At 37.5% G+C, this 16,999-nt stretch overlaps 1 protein-coding gene across 1 annotated transcript; it reads left to right on the top strand.

Annotated features, from left to right (window-relative positions):
- Positions 1-15,493: 15,493 nt before the first annotated feature.
- On the top strand, positions 15,494-16,174 carry LOC122196034 (FACT complex subunit SSRP1-like). Its single transcript, XM_052767147.1, has 2 exons — positions 15,494-15,657; positions 15,753-16,174. The coding sequence occupies exons 1-2, from the start codon at positions 15,526-15,528 to the stop codon at positions 15,873-15,875; spliced, it is 255 nt and encodes an 84-aa protein (XP_052623107.1). The 5' UTR covers positions 15,494-15,525; the 3' UTR covers positions 15,876-16,174.
- Positions 16,175-16,999: the final 825 nt, after the last annotated feature.

Here is a 16,999-nt window from a genome sequence, read left to right on the forward strand (position 1 = left end):
AAAACATAAGTAAATGGGTGTTGTATGTTGTGGTTAAACCTAGGAAGTTATGTAGTTGTGTCTAGGGTCAATATAGCCTGATCAACTATATTCATTCAAGACACGGCCAACATATGTCTGGGAGTGACTGTGGTATTCAGCAAACCTAAAACTTACCCAAATATCCCAAACAACGAATCGTCGTCGCTGTGAATCATGAAATACTATGGGAGTATTTCTAGATCCAACTTTGTCGTAGAAATTTTTGTTCAAGCGTTGTCCCTCGATCATTCCTTTAGCGACAGTTTATCTGCCTTGATAATTCATTCCTGCTCTATCGCTTAATGGAATTATATGTTTGTCTTAAAGAGATATCCCTTGGTTCATATCTATTGATTTAATGCAGAGGACTTACCATCCTCTTTTTCCTAATCACTTTAGATCGAAATGTCTTCAAAGGAAGGATCCAGTTCAAGTAACAACAACCCTCCGTCGCCACCTCCTCCTCAATTCAATCCAATGATGACCCAGTTGGTTGTGTCTGCCGCAGTGGCTGCCATAGTGACATATTTGTTCTCTAACGGGTTCAGGGGACCAGGAAGTAATACCAACCCCCAAAACCATGAAAATGTTCAGGAGCATCAGAACGATCGTAATAAGAGTAAGAAAGTTTTCTGGAAAAAGCGAAAGGGTCAGAGTTCCCAAGGACCCTCCAAGAGGCGTGAAACTATGGTAGTTCAAGCTGCCGCTACTCCTGTTGCTGTATCTACAGTTCAAGCTACCGCTACTCCAATTGTTGCACCTACAGCCCAAGCACCTATCACTAGGTATGCGAGTAATCTCCCTTGGTGTGATAACTGCAGCTACCATCATTATACTCCAGGACCATGTTGCAAAAAAATCTGTAACAACTGTGGCAAGAAGGGCCACCTTACTCGAACCTGTAAAAAACCAACCCCACTAATCAATCAAGCTTCCGGAACGAGTACTGTTCGAGCCTGCTATGGTTGTGGAGAAATCAGGCATTTCAAGCGAAACTGCCCAAAAGCAACAACCACCAACAACTTCAACAACGCCGAGATGGTTTTAGCTATAAGGCAAGAGGAGGCAAGCGCTGATCCCACCACCGCCGCGGGTATATTTCTTCTCGACAATTCTTATGCTCGCATCCTTTTCGAATCTAGTGTCAAGAAAGTTTTATTAGTCATTCATTCAGATACCTTCGTAAACATAGTCCTCGTCCAATAACCGAAACTTTTGTCGTCAAGATGGTTACCGGTGAGAATGAGTGCACTAACGACTTATCTCTTAACTGTATCCTTATCTCGAGTAATCATTCTTTCCTTATTGACCTGATGTCAGTTTCAATAAAGAGCTTTGATGTTATCTTTGGCATGTATCAGTTGAGTCCTGATCATACTGATACACTTTGTTGCGAAAAAGTTATTCATCTCAATTTCCTCTCTGACCGGACCCTCATGATATATGGTGTCAAGCTTGGCCCAAATCTTCGCATCATTTCCTGTATCAAAGCTCAAAAACTTCTACAAAAAGGAGTGTCAGGTAATCCTAGCTCATGTAATCAGCGAGAAACAAGAAGATAAAGGCCCCGAGAGCGTCTCCGAAGACTGTAATATTCCTGATATCTTCCCGAAGAGCTCCTGAGAATTCCTCCCGAACGTCAAGTCGAGTCTCGTATCGACTTAATCCCTGGAACTATCTTCGCGGCCAAATCTCCATACCATTTTTGTCCCAGCAAAAATGCAGGAGTTATCCAGTCGACTTAATGAGTTGACCGTCAAAACCGATATCCTCTTTCCTGAGTAGATGACTTCTTCGATTGAATTCAGGAGCTAACTACTCCTCGAAGATTAGACCCTAGGTCGAGACATCATCAGTTACGAGTTCGTGAGAGTGATGCTTCAAAGACAGCATTCAAGACTCGATATGATCACTAAGAGTTCGTATTGATACCCTTTGGTCAAACAATTTTCCTCCAGTCATGTAGTAGGCAATGAAGACATATGCGTGGATCCTCTTAAGATCGAAACAATAGAGAATTGTTCGGAACCGAAGATACCCATAGAAAGCTTCAATAGATCGATAGAATAGTTACTCCTATAGATAACATAAACCTCTGGAATTCCAAGCTGGAGATTGTGTCCTGTTAATGGTCTCACCCTAGAAAGACATGATGCACTATGAAAAGCACGGAAAGCTTAACTAGTGGTACATTAGACCCTTCGAGATCCTCATTAGGATTCACCCCGTAGCCTTCAAACTCCGAGTACCTTCAGAATTTAGAAACATCAATCCTGTCTCCCATGTTCCGAATCTTTAGAAGTACTTGTCCGATGAAACCTTAGTAATTCCTTTTAAACAAATCGAGACCATAGACCGAGAGATCAAACGTACGAAACAAAGCCATATCCCGTTAGTGAAGGTTCGCTGGACTTCCAAGCGAGAACCTGAATTCACTTGGGAGTGCGAAGACCCAATACAGCAGAGACATCCGCATCCTTTTCCATAACATGTATCTTAATTCTTGAATTTCGGGACGAAATTCCCTCTAACGTGGGGATAATGTAACAACCCGAAATTTGTTCCTTCGCCGTAACCGTTTCGTCAAAACCTCGTCTTAAGCGAATTGTTCCGATTTTGTCTTGAACTAGGTCAATTAAGTTAAAACCTTTATTTTGACCTTGTAAGTATCCCAACATGTTGGAAACATGTGAAAACTTCCCAAACTAGTAATTTGAAAAAATACAGTTTCGACCATATCGGGTAACGACAACTTAATCGGGTGCGATCCAAAGCATCGGTTAACGTTGGTATCGGGTAGAATTCCACCGTGTATCCAATTCAAACCACATTTAAAGTGAATTAAGACACATTTGGAGCCTTTTCACTCTCTCTCTAACCTCTCTCCTCAAATCCAACTTGTTGATCCAAAATCATCCATTTCAAGCTTCAAAACACCAAGGTAATCATCCTAGCTCCTAGTATAACATCCTTAGCCTTCATTTTCGTGTTCAAATCATGGAATAGGACCATAACATGTGTTTACGGCCCTGGAACAACCTTAGGCCGTGAACACATGTAAATGGGGTTTTTGAGCTTTAAAAACCCTTCCAAATCACCATAGGAGCTTAGATATGGCTTAAGGACTTATTGGATTGGACGTAGAACACCTTGAATATCATTTTTAAGGATTAAATATGAGTTTACTGCCCAAGAACAAGCTTGGGCCGTAAACACCATTTCATAGGGAGTAAACTCCTTTTTGGGTGTTAAAATGCAACTTACACACCCCTTAAGCTTTGGAATAAATTCTAGAACCAACTAAAAATCATTTAGGGGCCTTAAACATATCAAATACCCTCTAATTGAGAGTTTACGGCCAGAGCATATACTCCAGGGCCGTAAACTCCTAGATGAGTGCCATTTGAAGCCCTAAACTCGCCCATTGGCTTGTAAAAATTAGTAGAATCACTTGGGATAAATCAATGACCTTCAAAACAATTATGAATGATGTGGGTGAGAGTTTACGGCCGTAAACTCTTAGTTTACTGCTGTAAACTCATCAATTAGTCCAAATGGTTGAAATAATTCCTCGATAATGCCCTAGAACCAAATCTAGAAACACCGTTCATTTGTTTAAGGCCGTGAACACTCCCTAGAGTTTACTCTTGGAGAGTAAACTCCATATCCTAGCCATTCATGTTCAGAAAAGTCACCCGGGTCACTCCAAACACTTAATTTGAAGTGTTTTCGCGTCTTGGAGTGTAAAATCGTATCTGATTAGTGTTTTAAATTCTAATTAGATACCTTTATGTATCATTTAACATTACATAGGAACCTCGCTCATATTCAAGCCTCGATTCAACATTTAGCATCCTAGTCGTCACATTTCGCGATCGGTGAGTTCATACCCCTACCCTTTTTCAATGTTTTTCACTGTTTTCAGGGGGGATACAAGCAAAGTACAAGTAATACTTGTACTCAAAACTATTTTATATGTGTTGTGTTTCATACTATTTATGTTTTTAACACTGTTAATCATAACATTGATAACCGTTTGAACTTGCAGATTTCATTATCATAGTATTTGTGAAAAACATTATAAATTGTCGTATTTTATATTTTCACAAATGATTTTCCTCATTTCAATAGTTAAAAACCATAACCTTTAAACTTTGAACAGGAAACTTAATAAGTTGTTTTGTCCTCGGTAACACTCCACGGAGATACGCGAGTGGAGGATAGTAGATAGAACATTTGTAATGTCTGTAATAGAAAACACTTAGGTTCGAGTGTAAAAGACAGACACCATCAAAAAAACATAAAACATCTGTATGCCCTTAACAATACACCTAGGCTCGAGTGTGAAAGACAAACACCATTATAACACATAAATCATATGTAACGTCCTTAATAATACACCTAGGCTCGAGTGTAAAGGACAGGCTCCATTAGAACTTAGTCGTAAATACTACTTCTCTTAGGCGAGAAGTAATGAGTAATCTTAAAGATTGGAGACACGTCCTTTGTAACACGTCCCGTGGCACGAGAGTGGAGGACTACCCCTATAACCAGAATCTCCGAACGTAGGAGAGCGTGACTTGAGTGTATAGATCTATACGGGACTGACAATCCCGCACCTGGCTGCTAGCTACAGCCGAACCGAAAGGTTCAAGGGTGACGAAAGTCATAAAAAGGATACTGGCCACGACTCGAGTCATATCTAGTCTGAAGTATGGTTAAGGACTCGTAATCAAGATTATTAACGCTTTACACTTATTTATTAGTTTTATGTACGTAGTAAAACTAATGTACGTTTGAGGATAATCGGAATCGGTAACATTTCACACACACACACATTCAGGAAAACATGGGGTTTTCCTGGGGATAACATTGAACATAATCGGAATCGGTAACAGTTCACACACACATTCAGGAAAACATGGGGTTTTCCTGGGGATAACATTGAACATAATCGGAATCGGTAACAGTTAGCACACACAGAATCAGTAAGAGTTCACACACACACATGTAGGAAAATATAGGATTTTCCTGAGTAACAGTAGTACGTAACCAGAAAAGTATAACATGTTAGATAACTAAACTTTACAATTCACAAGGACAATCATGTTTTCAGTATACATCTTTTACATTACAATTTGGATTTGGTATCTAACTCTTAAGAAAATATGGGATTTTCTTGGTTAACCACTTTTTCAGGAAACTAAAGGAACTCGTTCTTTTCATAAAACAAACCGCTTATGAACTCACCAGCTTTATGTTGAATTTCAAACCGCTTGTATTCTCAGGTCCGCTTTAGACAGGTACTCGACGATCTCTTTTAGTGAAGACGGAGTTTGTAGAAGAATGGTCTTTCTTTTGTTTAAACTATGTATCTATGAAACTTGTACTACTTTACTTTTCAACTGATGTAATGAAATCAATGTAATGTAATGTTTTGTGTTTTACTTTGCTTACTATGTACATTGGTTATGATATTCCCATGAAGTCACCTCCACCCCGAGACGTTTCCGCCTTCGGTTTCGGGGTGTGACATAAATACTTACACGGAAACAATATACATTGTGCAAATTCATATTCGCGTAAATTTAGTTAAGGATCTTGTGAGACACTTCGTTTGGCACCTATCGAGTGTACAACCGTTTCCTGTAGTTATAACCAGAGTCTCATGGAGTGAGAGTGAGAGTTTGTGTATAGATCTATATGGGGGTGACTGTAACGCTCGTAGATCCGGGCTAGCCAATTTAGAGACAATGAGCGTCAAAAACTGAGTTTTTAATGGAAGATTACTTAGAAGGATTAATCTTAACCAAGTATGTCTCAAGGGTTCCGTACATATAAAGAACGCCAAAATCCGAATTATAACAAAGAAGTTATGGCCCATCGAAGTTTTACGGCAAAATCGGCACGGCACTGGGAGACGTTAATAGTGAATTTTTGATAAAGTAATTTTTAGCCTTAGTGATCTAAACAAAATTTTTAGTATACGTTAAACAAAGAACATACAAAAAAAAAGAACGCCCAAATCTGACTTCGTATGAGGATGTTATGAATTTTCTAAGATTTGGCATAGCAGTGCATGTCCCGAAACTCGAATTTTAGATCGAGCAATTTCTGGCCTACGCGACCTAAATGAGAATTGAAGATCTCATTAATATGAACTTAACGGTAAAAAGACAGACGAAAACGGAGTTCGTATGTAGAAGTTATGAATTTTACGCGGACATTTAACAGTATAATCTCATCGTACTGTAAGCATCATAGGATGTCGCCCTGATGATCACTCCCACCCGACCACTAGTTCCTCCCTCTGTCGTTTGTCGTCCGACCATCGCTACCGGCCCATCACTGCCCCACTAGCACGCCGCTAGTATTATTTACTCTCTCGTTTTTTTCGGTTTCACTTACATAAGGAACCACGTAGTTTTTTGTTCTAGATATAGATACAATAAAGTTAAGGTTAGGAGAGTTGACTGGTTTAAACACTCAATCCTAAATATTTTTATATAATTTTCTAACTTCTTACTAGTTTCGTTATAAAATACAGTTGTTTTAAAAAATCAACATAGATAAGCAACATCATCGTACAATTACTAGTTCACAAACATCATTTTGTTCAGGTAGTTGGAATAGTTTCAATCTCATACCTAAATCCGATGTTAGCTTTTAAAAATATGAAATAATGAAAACAAATAATTATAGGAGATTTAGACTACGAATGCTACCGGATACCAAGAATACCATAAAGATGAAAACATAAAATATTACGTGAAAAATTAAAATAACCAAGAACATGAGAGAGTAGAGCACGTTTTGTTCAGTGTGGTCCAACCAATCCATCAACCGCCTATTAGTAACAACTAAGGAGGGATAAAAATGTTCCAAAAGTGTCAAAAGAGATGTAATGCAACTAGACATTATAAATAAATCATTAAAATAAAAACATAGTTTGTTTTTCCTCATTTTTTAGTGGTCACATTGAAATCTAGATCTGGTTTTTGGTAATCTAGACTGTGATCCACGATAAGTTTCTATGAGACCCTCAAATTAAACGATCGACATGACCCAAATCGACCGAATTGGATTCCGATTTTTATATTGTATCGAATATGGGGCCGGGTCTGTTTTGGTGTGCCCCTCTAGTAATAAATAAAGCTAACGCATGGATGTTAGGGATATAATTGAATGCAATTTCAGCTTTATATACATTTTCTATAATAATATAATAAACATATCTTGATAATATTAATAATATTTCATGATGTTTCTTATCATAAACGACTAAAGAAAGGAAGGAATCAAAAATATTCAAAAATCAAATCAAATATGACGGGTGACCACACACCGCGTATGATTAATACAAACTTATACGGCTTTCAAAACCACCATGAAGTTATGCAATCCAATGTTGTTTTAGAAATTCTCAATATAATAGTAAGCCGTAAGAAAGAAAGTCTTACTAAAAATCCTTTTAAAATGAAATCATATGGTGATATATGACAAATTTTAATGTAGAAGCTATCCGATCATCATCGTGATACAAACTAAGGAGAAAAGATGAAATGATTGATTGGTACTTGTTACTTAGTGATTTACATTTCTCACACCATCATCTTTCTAATTAAGTAGAAACACTTTGGTGTAACAAATGATTGTTCTTAAAAGGATTAATGTCACCATATAGTCACCAACTATCATCATTTTGAATTTGAAGTTATCTGCGAAATCAAAATTCCTATAATTTTGAGGTCTTATTAACTTGAGGGGCACTTCATGCAGTGGCGGATCCAGAAAAAAAAAATCTCTGTTTTTTAGGAGTTTTCTAGGAGTTGCATTATTAGAAAAAAAATCCCAAAAAAAATTTGTTACACCAAAATGTTTCTAGGAGTTGCACTATTAGAAGAAATTCATTTCTAAAGCCGGTTAATTTCTATCACAAAATCATCAAAAACCAACGAATTTACTCTAAATTCGCAATTATCAAACTTTTTGATGGATTGCCAACGGTTTCGTGATAGATTTGTGACAGGATTCCAACCGATTTTGACGAATTTTCATTAATTTATATTTGACGGGAAAATTTAAAGGATAGTCTGTGCTACCCGTGCGACATAGTAAATGCGCCCATAACTTCATGCCACTGGTGAATTTCCATCAAATCTTTACATAGTGTGTTTCCCTATATTTATAGAAAAAATATGTATAATCATAACTCATAATGTCGATAAAACTTGAATAAAAAACAATTGTTCATCTTGTATTCTTGGTAACGTTTCATGGTTGTTTCACATGGAGTTTCAAAATCCGCAACATCTCCATCTTCATCTTCTATTGGTGGTTGCATTGCTAATACAAACCCTCCCCGTCATTCCCCTTCAATATTAAACATTATGTTAACGTTTCATGGTGTTGGATTTTAAATCTTTCCCAACATTGTAAGCTAATATGTGTATGGAAGATCACAGATTTAATGGAAAACACATGATGTAGAAGATGATGATCATGGATATTGAAGTATAGTCTACCAAAGAAGGCTTATTCAAACAATTTATTCAACTCGTTGAATTTAAGATTTGTTGCTATATATGTAGGATGCAAAAAAGACCCGAATTATGGGTTTACCCTTCTACGAACTAAAATGGTAAAATCAAATTAAAAATTAATGTGTGACTCACTGGGTATAAATGGCAATTAGTCGGGGGCTATATAATGACCGGTGGTGCTAAATGAACCTGTGTATGTGCGGGGAAGGTCCACGACCATACGAGTCTAAGAGCATTGGGTGTGGGCAACAAGGTGCAACACCGCATCACATGTCACATAAGCAAGTGGTGTTATAACACCAAACGGAGAAATGGACAACAAGATGTAACACCAAATTTTTGAAAATAAATATGTTTTCTTTTTTATTTTTATTTTTTTACTTTTTCGTTATTTTTGCTTTTTTTCTTTTTTGTTTTTTCTCTTTTTGCATTTTTTTAATCACTAACATTAATATATTTTTTATAAAAAATAAAATTTTAAAAACAAAAAAAAGACATAATATTTAAAATTTAAAATTACCTTTACAACTAAAAAAAAAACATAATTTTAAACCTAATATTATAACTAAAATATCATTCAGATTACTACTAAAATCACATAACAATCATAATTAACCTAAATATTTCTTCCTAATTTGTTCCTTCATCGTTTGTAACACTGCTAGATCAGCGGGTGCCAAACCCTCATCGCTCGTCCGAAGAATTGACAACTGATGTGTCATTAGTTCCCTCTCTTTTTGCTCCTGTTTCTCCCGTGCCTGCCTTTCCAGGAACTCCAAATGACGACGTTTCAACTCATTTTTTTTATTAATAAATTGTGGTCATCGAATTTCGTTCTCATTTTCGCCGCATCTTTTGCTCTCATCTCCACCTCCTTCGCATGTCTTGCAGCGCACCTTGCTTTGTCGCGTCCGGGCGGTCGTCGTGGTGGGGATATCTCTTGGATATCATCAGGGATCTCATCGTCGTCGGCGTTTAGGTCGATGTTACTCCGTGCGTTCGACACGTCGACCGAGCTAGAATTGCGAGACCTTTTGGATTGAACCTCCGATGATGTAGGCGTTTTATTCCACTTTGGATCCGCTCGCAACAATTGTCATGATTTTTCAAAGTCGAAAACATGACCCATTTCAACCCGATATTGTTCCTTAGCAGATTTGAACAAATCGAAGTCGTTGGTTCCGCTTTGTTGTTGCGCCTCAAGTCAATTGTAAATACCGTTGAATTTGTTGCAGCGCTTAGTTATCATACCCATTTGCTGCTCAACATGTCATCATTACGGTACGAATTTTTCTTTAAAATAGCGTGAAACTTGTCGAGCACTGCCCCTCAATAAGCTCCGTTTTTCATTATATTTCCACGAAGTTCGTTTTTTGAAGTAGCACACCAAGCCGCCGTCAAAGCGTATTCATCCTCCGGTGTCCACCATTGTGGAACGTCTGCATTTTCTGTTTCTACCACTATCGATTTCCTTTTCGATTTTCCTTTCCATTTCCCTCTCCTACTACCTCCCGCTTCCACTTCAACTGATTGTTGTGTCGTAGGCGATGGTTGGTTGCTTGTTTGTTACATCAAAGCAAAAGTAGGGAAAACATTCTGCTGTAAATTTGGGTTTTGACCAAATTGATTTTGTTGAAGGTAAGGTGAGTTGGGAAATTGCAGTGGCGGTGAAGCGGGATTGAAAGCGTCGCCTTGGTATGAGATTTGTGGTGAGACTTGAGACTATAAAAGGTTGAAATAATTTGCGTAACCCGCGAATCCGAGAAGCGATGTTGTGTTTGGGTTTGATGATGGAGGGGGGGGGGGGGGGGGGGGGGGGTAGGGGGTGTTTGAGTTTTGCTCCATTTTTTGATTAACAAAGTGTAGAAAATATAGAGAGAATTTTAAAAAGATATGTAAACTTTAAATTAAAAAGAGTGTATATATATATATATATATATATATATATATATATATATATATATATATATATATATATATATATATATAAAGGTAAAAAAGTTTTTTTTTTAAATTGAATATCGATCGTTTGCAAACGGTCATAAAAAGCAACGGTAAAAATAGTCGTTTCACTTCGTCATAACACCCACGAGAATTGTTCGACGAGATGCAACGAGTTGGGGGGGGGGGGGGGAGGGGGGGCGATGTTCCCCCGTCACAACGGCGTTTTCGTGTGCCACATCATCCGGTTGCTTCTCGTTGTTGGCCCATACTGCATCGTCTAATGAAAGTTTATTTAAGATCAACATATAATGATATTAGCTTTTTTTTTTACAAATACCGACACAACTTTGAATATTGGAAGGTGAGACTGAAATTAAATGCACAATGATTAACAGTATTTGTTTTATAAAATGATGTAGATGTATGAACATATATAGTTGTCGAATTCTACCCTAAAATACTATTATTTACCTAATATATATATATATATATATATATATATATATATATATATATATATATATATATATATATATATATAACGACCAAAAGTTTCAGCCAATTTAAAACATTTTATTTCATTCAAAAACCAATACGTTCATACATTTTGTTTTAAAAATAGTTTAAACATCAGAGTATCCCCCAGAACCATATCACATAGATCATAAAACATGAGGAGCGGTACGATCACGCCTTCGCCTTGCCACGATCTCCTGAAGCACCTGAAACAATAAACCACAACTATAAGCCCGAAAGCTTAGTGAGTTTCCCCCAAAGTACCCATACACACATATACATACGCATACAACAAAGACCAACATACTATGGGTCTAATCAACCTTCCGGTTGGAATACCCCTGGGCCTCAACCATCGGCTTGGAATGCCTACATACTACGAGCCCAATCATCCTACCGGGATGGAATACTCTCAACCCACAACCATCGGGTTGGAATGCCCATACACCTATACGTACAACAATAACTACTATGGGTCCAATCATCTCACATGATGGAATATCCCAGGGCCCTCAACCATCGGGTTAGAATGTCAACATAATATGAGTCTAATCATCCTACCAGGATGGAATATTCTTGGCCCACAACCATCGGGTTGGAATGCCCCACTTCCTATACATGCAGTAACTACTACCACTATGGGTCCAATCATCCCTCAGGATGGAATACCCCAGGCCCACAACCATCAGGTTGGAATGCCAACCTACTATGAGTCCAATCATCCTACCGGGATGGCATACTCCTGGCCCACAACCATCGAGTTGGAAGGCCCCACACTAGCAAACATGCACACATAACAGGCAATCACATAGCACTCTACAGAACCAACATATTAGGGCCCTATCATCCTACCGGGATGGAATACCCTCTGCTACTACTCAACATACATAACCCGCAGGTAACCTCCTATCAGTGTACATAAGGCAAGACCAACTACAGGTCTATAAATAACCACTACCCAACTACCAGGGCGCTGATCCAACAGAACTAGCCATCACTTAACTATCCATTCCTCTAGGGTACTAAGCTAACAAGGACTATCCTCATATCATTATCCTATCTACCAGGATACTAGCAAGCATATCATCACATAACATAACAAACTGTAACCAACAATTCAAAGGGCCGGCCTTGGTGCCTTAGACCCTTGAGTACAGTGAGGATAACTCACCTGAAATGAAGGACCGAACAACGGAAGCACACACCCAAAGCACTGCTCCAAACTCCAACACCTATTGCCATCAATGGACCATAACCAATCACCATAACACCCTTAAAGGTCAAAGTCAAAGTCCAGGACAAAGTCAACTTCCTGACTGACTCTACTCATCGAGTCAACCCGTTGACTCGTCGAGTCCTTATACCCTAAAAGCTCTTAGAACACAACTCAACTCGCTGAGTCACCCCAAGACTCGTCGAGTCCAACGATCTCCGAGTCCTATCCTTCTCAACTCACAGAGTCACCTCTCGACTCACTGATTCGAGGCTTTAACCAGAAAAGGTTAGGGTTCCGCGAATACTCCCGAATACTCCCGAGTACTCGCTACTCGGCAGTCCACTACTAGAAAAACAGCCTTTTACGACGTGCAAAACACGACGCTCTTTGATTTATGTTACGCATTAGAGAGTGACATTAAAAAAGTATCATCTCTTCAAAAAATTTAAGGATAGTGGACACGCATTTGTGCGTGCCCTGAAATAAGTGTTAGAAAAGAAAAAAAATACAAACACGGAGGGCGCTTATCTTAAACGTGTGACCTCTTCAAATGTCGCTTTATATTTTTTCTTAAACGCGCGTTTTTAAAGGGGGAAAACGAAATCGTAAAATTCTAAAATTTTGAAGAATCCCGCTTCTACCCTCTCTCATCAATATAACCCTTCATTCACTCCTTCCTTCTCTCTGTAAACCCTAATCGCCACCGCCACCTCCACCACCATTGAACCTTAAAATCTGAATCCATACTTCACTTTAATTCACTCAATCCGGCCCTTAAATTTTAGCAAACCCACCAGAACCCTAAGTCATGCCTTTTATGCTTTCACATCCTTCCTTCCATAGTCCCGCCTCTATCGCATCGCTCTGCTCACCGTCGTCGTCTTAGGCTCTTACGCCTCCATCGTGGTCTCTGTGCTCATCGTATCATCATACATGCCATTTATTCTCGTCGTTCTTCTCCTTAACCCTACGCAGGTAAATATCATCAGTACTCCCTCTTATCGTCGTTCTGCTCCTTGACCCTACGCAGAGCGTGGCTATTACCTTCTTGTCGAACGACCCATCAACCCAAATCCTGACATGGCTATCCTATGGCGATTCACCGCCCAATGCTGACGACTATGGCGACGATTGGAATTCAAGCTTTTGACCTAATACACTTCATCTGAGAACGACAAGGAAGATTTGATGAATTCAATCAGACGGTCAATTGTTCACTTCTCGAGGTGTGTTACAATCTCTATCTTTTATTAGTTTTGTTTGTAGATTTTGGTATGATGCTCGTTTCTTCAATCCCTTAGAGACATGGCTTTTAACATGTCATCATCATAAGTGGATCTGGATCAGTAAACAATAGAGTACATGAAATTGAAATTGAAATTGGTATTATCAAGCTGAATGGATATCGATTTAGACATACTAGGTTCTATGGTTCCGGTTCTTAAATCAGAATATCCTAACAACTCGTAAATTATATAGACAAAAGAAATATCACCTTTAAAGGATTCCCGAAAAGCCTGTCAAACGAAACCAACAATTACTTTTTTAATCTCAACACTTGTGAAACACCATGTAACAAACAGATGCAATCCACATTAATTCTTTGGACGAGATACAAAAAAAAGTAAGAAGCATAGGGTAAGGTAACCATCAATCCCTGATTCTGAAATCTTTATGTTGTTGAGATGTATTATGGATATAGTTTGAGAAGCATCACAAAATTTTCTCGTTTTTAGCAGATGCCCCTGTTTCATATGTGGGGGGAAAATTGCTATGGTTCTAAGAAAAGGCATGATATTTACACAGAATGACTAAAAACTGTGATATTGTATGGGCCTTAAAAAGTGACAATAAAAGGTGTTACCTTCCCCAAAATCAAGGGTATCAAAAGTGTGATTATAAGTCTTCTGAACAATTGCTCAGTTGGAACAGATGCCCCAAGTCCAGAAGCTATTAGTTTTGATATAGAAAAAGGCACCTGCAAAGATGCAGCCACTAATCACATGAAAACTCAGATTGATTATTTTCTCTAATATGCAAGATTAGAGACAAGAATCACTTCTAAATGTAGTGAACTTTTGTTTTTAAATGTTTTTAGAGAAGCAGGTAACATCAAGTGTAGATATTCAAGTATTTTGTCAATTACTAGAAATGCATTAGGAAAAGAGCATATGTAGGTGAAAATGATGGTCACAAGTGATAGGATTCTGTTGGAGATTGTGGTTCAAGGGGATCTCTAGCACTGTGAGATGAGGAATGAGTTTATTTGGTGTAATGGTTTATCAAAAATAAAGCGTATGCATCCTTTGAATAAATTAATTGCATTCTAAAGATAGATGATGAAGGGCATAACTGTCAATTTACTTTAAAAATCCATGGATGTATAAAAAGATGTGGAATTATCAGCTCCCCTTATATATATATATATATATATATATATATATATATATATATATATATTAGAATTTCTTTTTATCATAGCATTGTAAATAATAAATATACAATCTTTTTATGTACAGACATTCCAGGTCTTGTCTGAGTACCTCCAACTTCTGGATAGCTTACCAGTGCTATCAGCTATACAAGAGATGAGTCGTGGTGTGGAGGTAAGATTACTAAGATACCCTTCATATACATTCATTATTATCCTATATTACTTTGCCAGCTGGACATATACGTGTACATCATCTGTACTGATACAGTCATCACAAACGTACGTTATAGATATGGCTGGGAAGAACTCTACAGAAGTTGGACTCACTTTTATTGGGTAGGATGTTGAACACAATAGGGGAGGATGTTGAAGACAACCCTATGGCTGTTGAAGTTGATAAATCTGATATTTCTGGTCTTACATGGATGAAAGTTCCATGGACTAATCAGCTTGCTGTTAGAATAAAAGATGGTTTGAAGTACAAGTTCATTGGTTTTCGTGATCAGGTAGCTTTTCATGGTGATTCATGCATGTATCTTTATTACATATCAAACATCTTTTTCCTTATCATAGTTTTCTATTTTATTATATTACAGGATGTTATTAGCCTGACCAACTTTATCCAGAACTCCTGTGGGTTAACAACAGAAAAGAAACAGCTTTCTATTAGTGGGAAAAACTGGGGAGAAGTTGATTTAAATGGTTGAGACCTTTATCCTTATCTTGTTTTGTAAAATCTCCAAATTAGTATATTGTGGAGCAACACACATTTAGTAATATTGAGATGTAAATGAAACTAGTTAACATGTTATTCATACTAGTATCTTCCTTTCTGAAACTTTTCAGGCAATATGCTGTCTTTTCTTGTTGGTTCAAAGCAAGCATTTGAAGTCTCCATAGCTGATGTCTCCCAAACACAGCTACAAGGAAAGAATGATGTCATATTGGAATTCCATGTGGATGACACAACTGGTGCAAATGAGGTTCCTCTTTGTTAATTACTTTCAAATTTCTTCCTCATGGTATATGACAATTTTGATTTTTAACTATCTTTTTTTTTCTTTTTAATTTGATGCAGAAAGATTCTTTGATGGAGATAAGTTTTCAATTGAAGCCTTCTTATGTTTTTTCCTCTCATCTATCTTTTAATGTTGTTCAGATTGTAACTAATCTTTGCAAATTGATACATACCATGTTATGAAAACTGAAATGTTTATAACCAATTCATATTGAAACTGGTAATTTATTTTCCAATCTAATCTTCTCATTCCTTTAGTCCATCTCCCTACAACTTTCTAACATGCTTTCTGAACAATCCAGAATCCAGGTCAACTTAAAATTCATCCAGGTGGTATATTATGGAAGAAACAAGGAGGTGGTAAGGCTGTTGAAGTTGATAAATCTGATATTTCTGGTCTTACATGGATGAAAGTTCCACGGACTAATCAGCTTGTTGTTAGAATCAAAGATGGTTTAAAGTACAAGTTCACTGGTTTTCGTGATCAGGTAGCTTTTCATGTTGATTCATGCATGTATCTTTATTACATATCAGACATCTTTGTCCTTATCAAGTTATCATAGTGTTCTATTTTATTATGTTGCAGGATGTTATTAGCCTGACCAACTTTTTCCAGAACTCCTGTGGGTTAACAACAGAAGAGAAACAACCCATGACTTTTTCTGATGATATCACAACAATCCTGAGCAGTATCAATCTTAATGGATCCATACAACCCATGACTTTTTCTGATGATATCACAACAATCTAAGAACACTTGATATTTTACAGGGTATTGTTCTTGATTCTTATACTCAATAAAAAAAGAATTTCATATGATAAAAGATTACATTGATCTGTCAATGAATCAACTTATTGGAAATATTCCCTTCTCATATGAGTTTTCTTGCCCTAGGCTATTATGAAGAAACTAGTGGAACTTAGTGGACAGGGAATGACAAGATGAGCCACATCTGGATAGGTGTCGGTGCCAGCTTGGAGCATCTAGAAGGAAAAACACTTCTAGGTATGCTGACCTTGAATGACGCTTGAGCCCATATCTTTAATCTTGTTTTGTCTTTTGAACCAGGGTTAGAAAGTTATAATAGAAACTAACTTGCCGTTTTTTATGGTTTTGAAGTTTAGACTAGAAGTTAATAAAGGTCATGTGAATAACCTTCAAACAAAACAAATGAAATTTCTTCTGTTTATTTTTTAGCTAATTTGGTAGCTTACTAATTGGGGAAATACTCAAATAACATGATGCCAACGTATGATATATATTTTTATAGGAAAATGAACCATTTATGCTATTATTGAGGGTCATA

The sequence above is a fragment of the Lactuca sativa genome, chromosome 9, assembly GCF_002870075.4.
Source record: "Lactuca sativa cultivar Salinas chromosome 9, Lsat_Salinas_v11, whole genome shotgun sequence".
NCBI classification, from domain to species: domain Eukaryota; kingdom Viridiplantae; phylum Streptophyta; class Magnoliopsida; order Asterales; family Asteraceae; genus Lactuca; species Lactuca sativa.

Coding starts and splice junctions, on each gene's coding strand:
- LOC122196034 (XM_052767147.1), top strand. CDS start 15,526: ATGCTGTCTTTTCTTGTTGGTTCAAAGCAAGCATTTGAAGTCTCCATA. Junction 15,658..15,752: donor ACACAACTGGTGCAAATGAG/GTTCCTCTTTGT, acceptor AATTTGATGCAG/AAAGATTCTTTGATGGAGAT.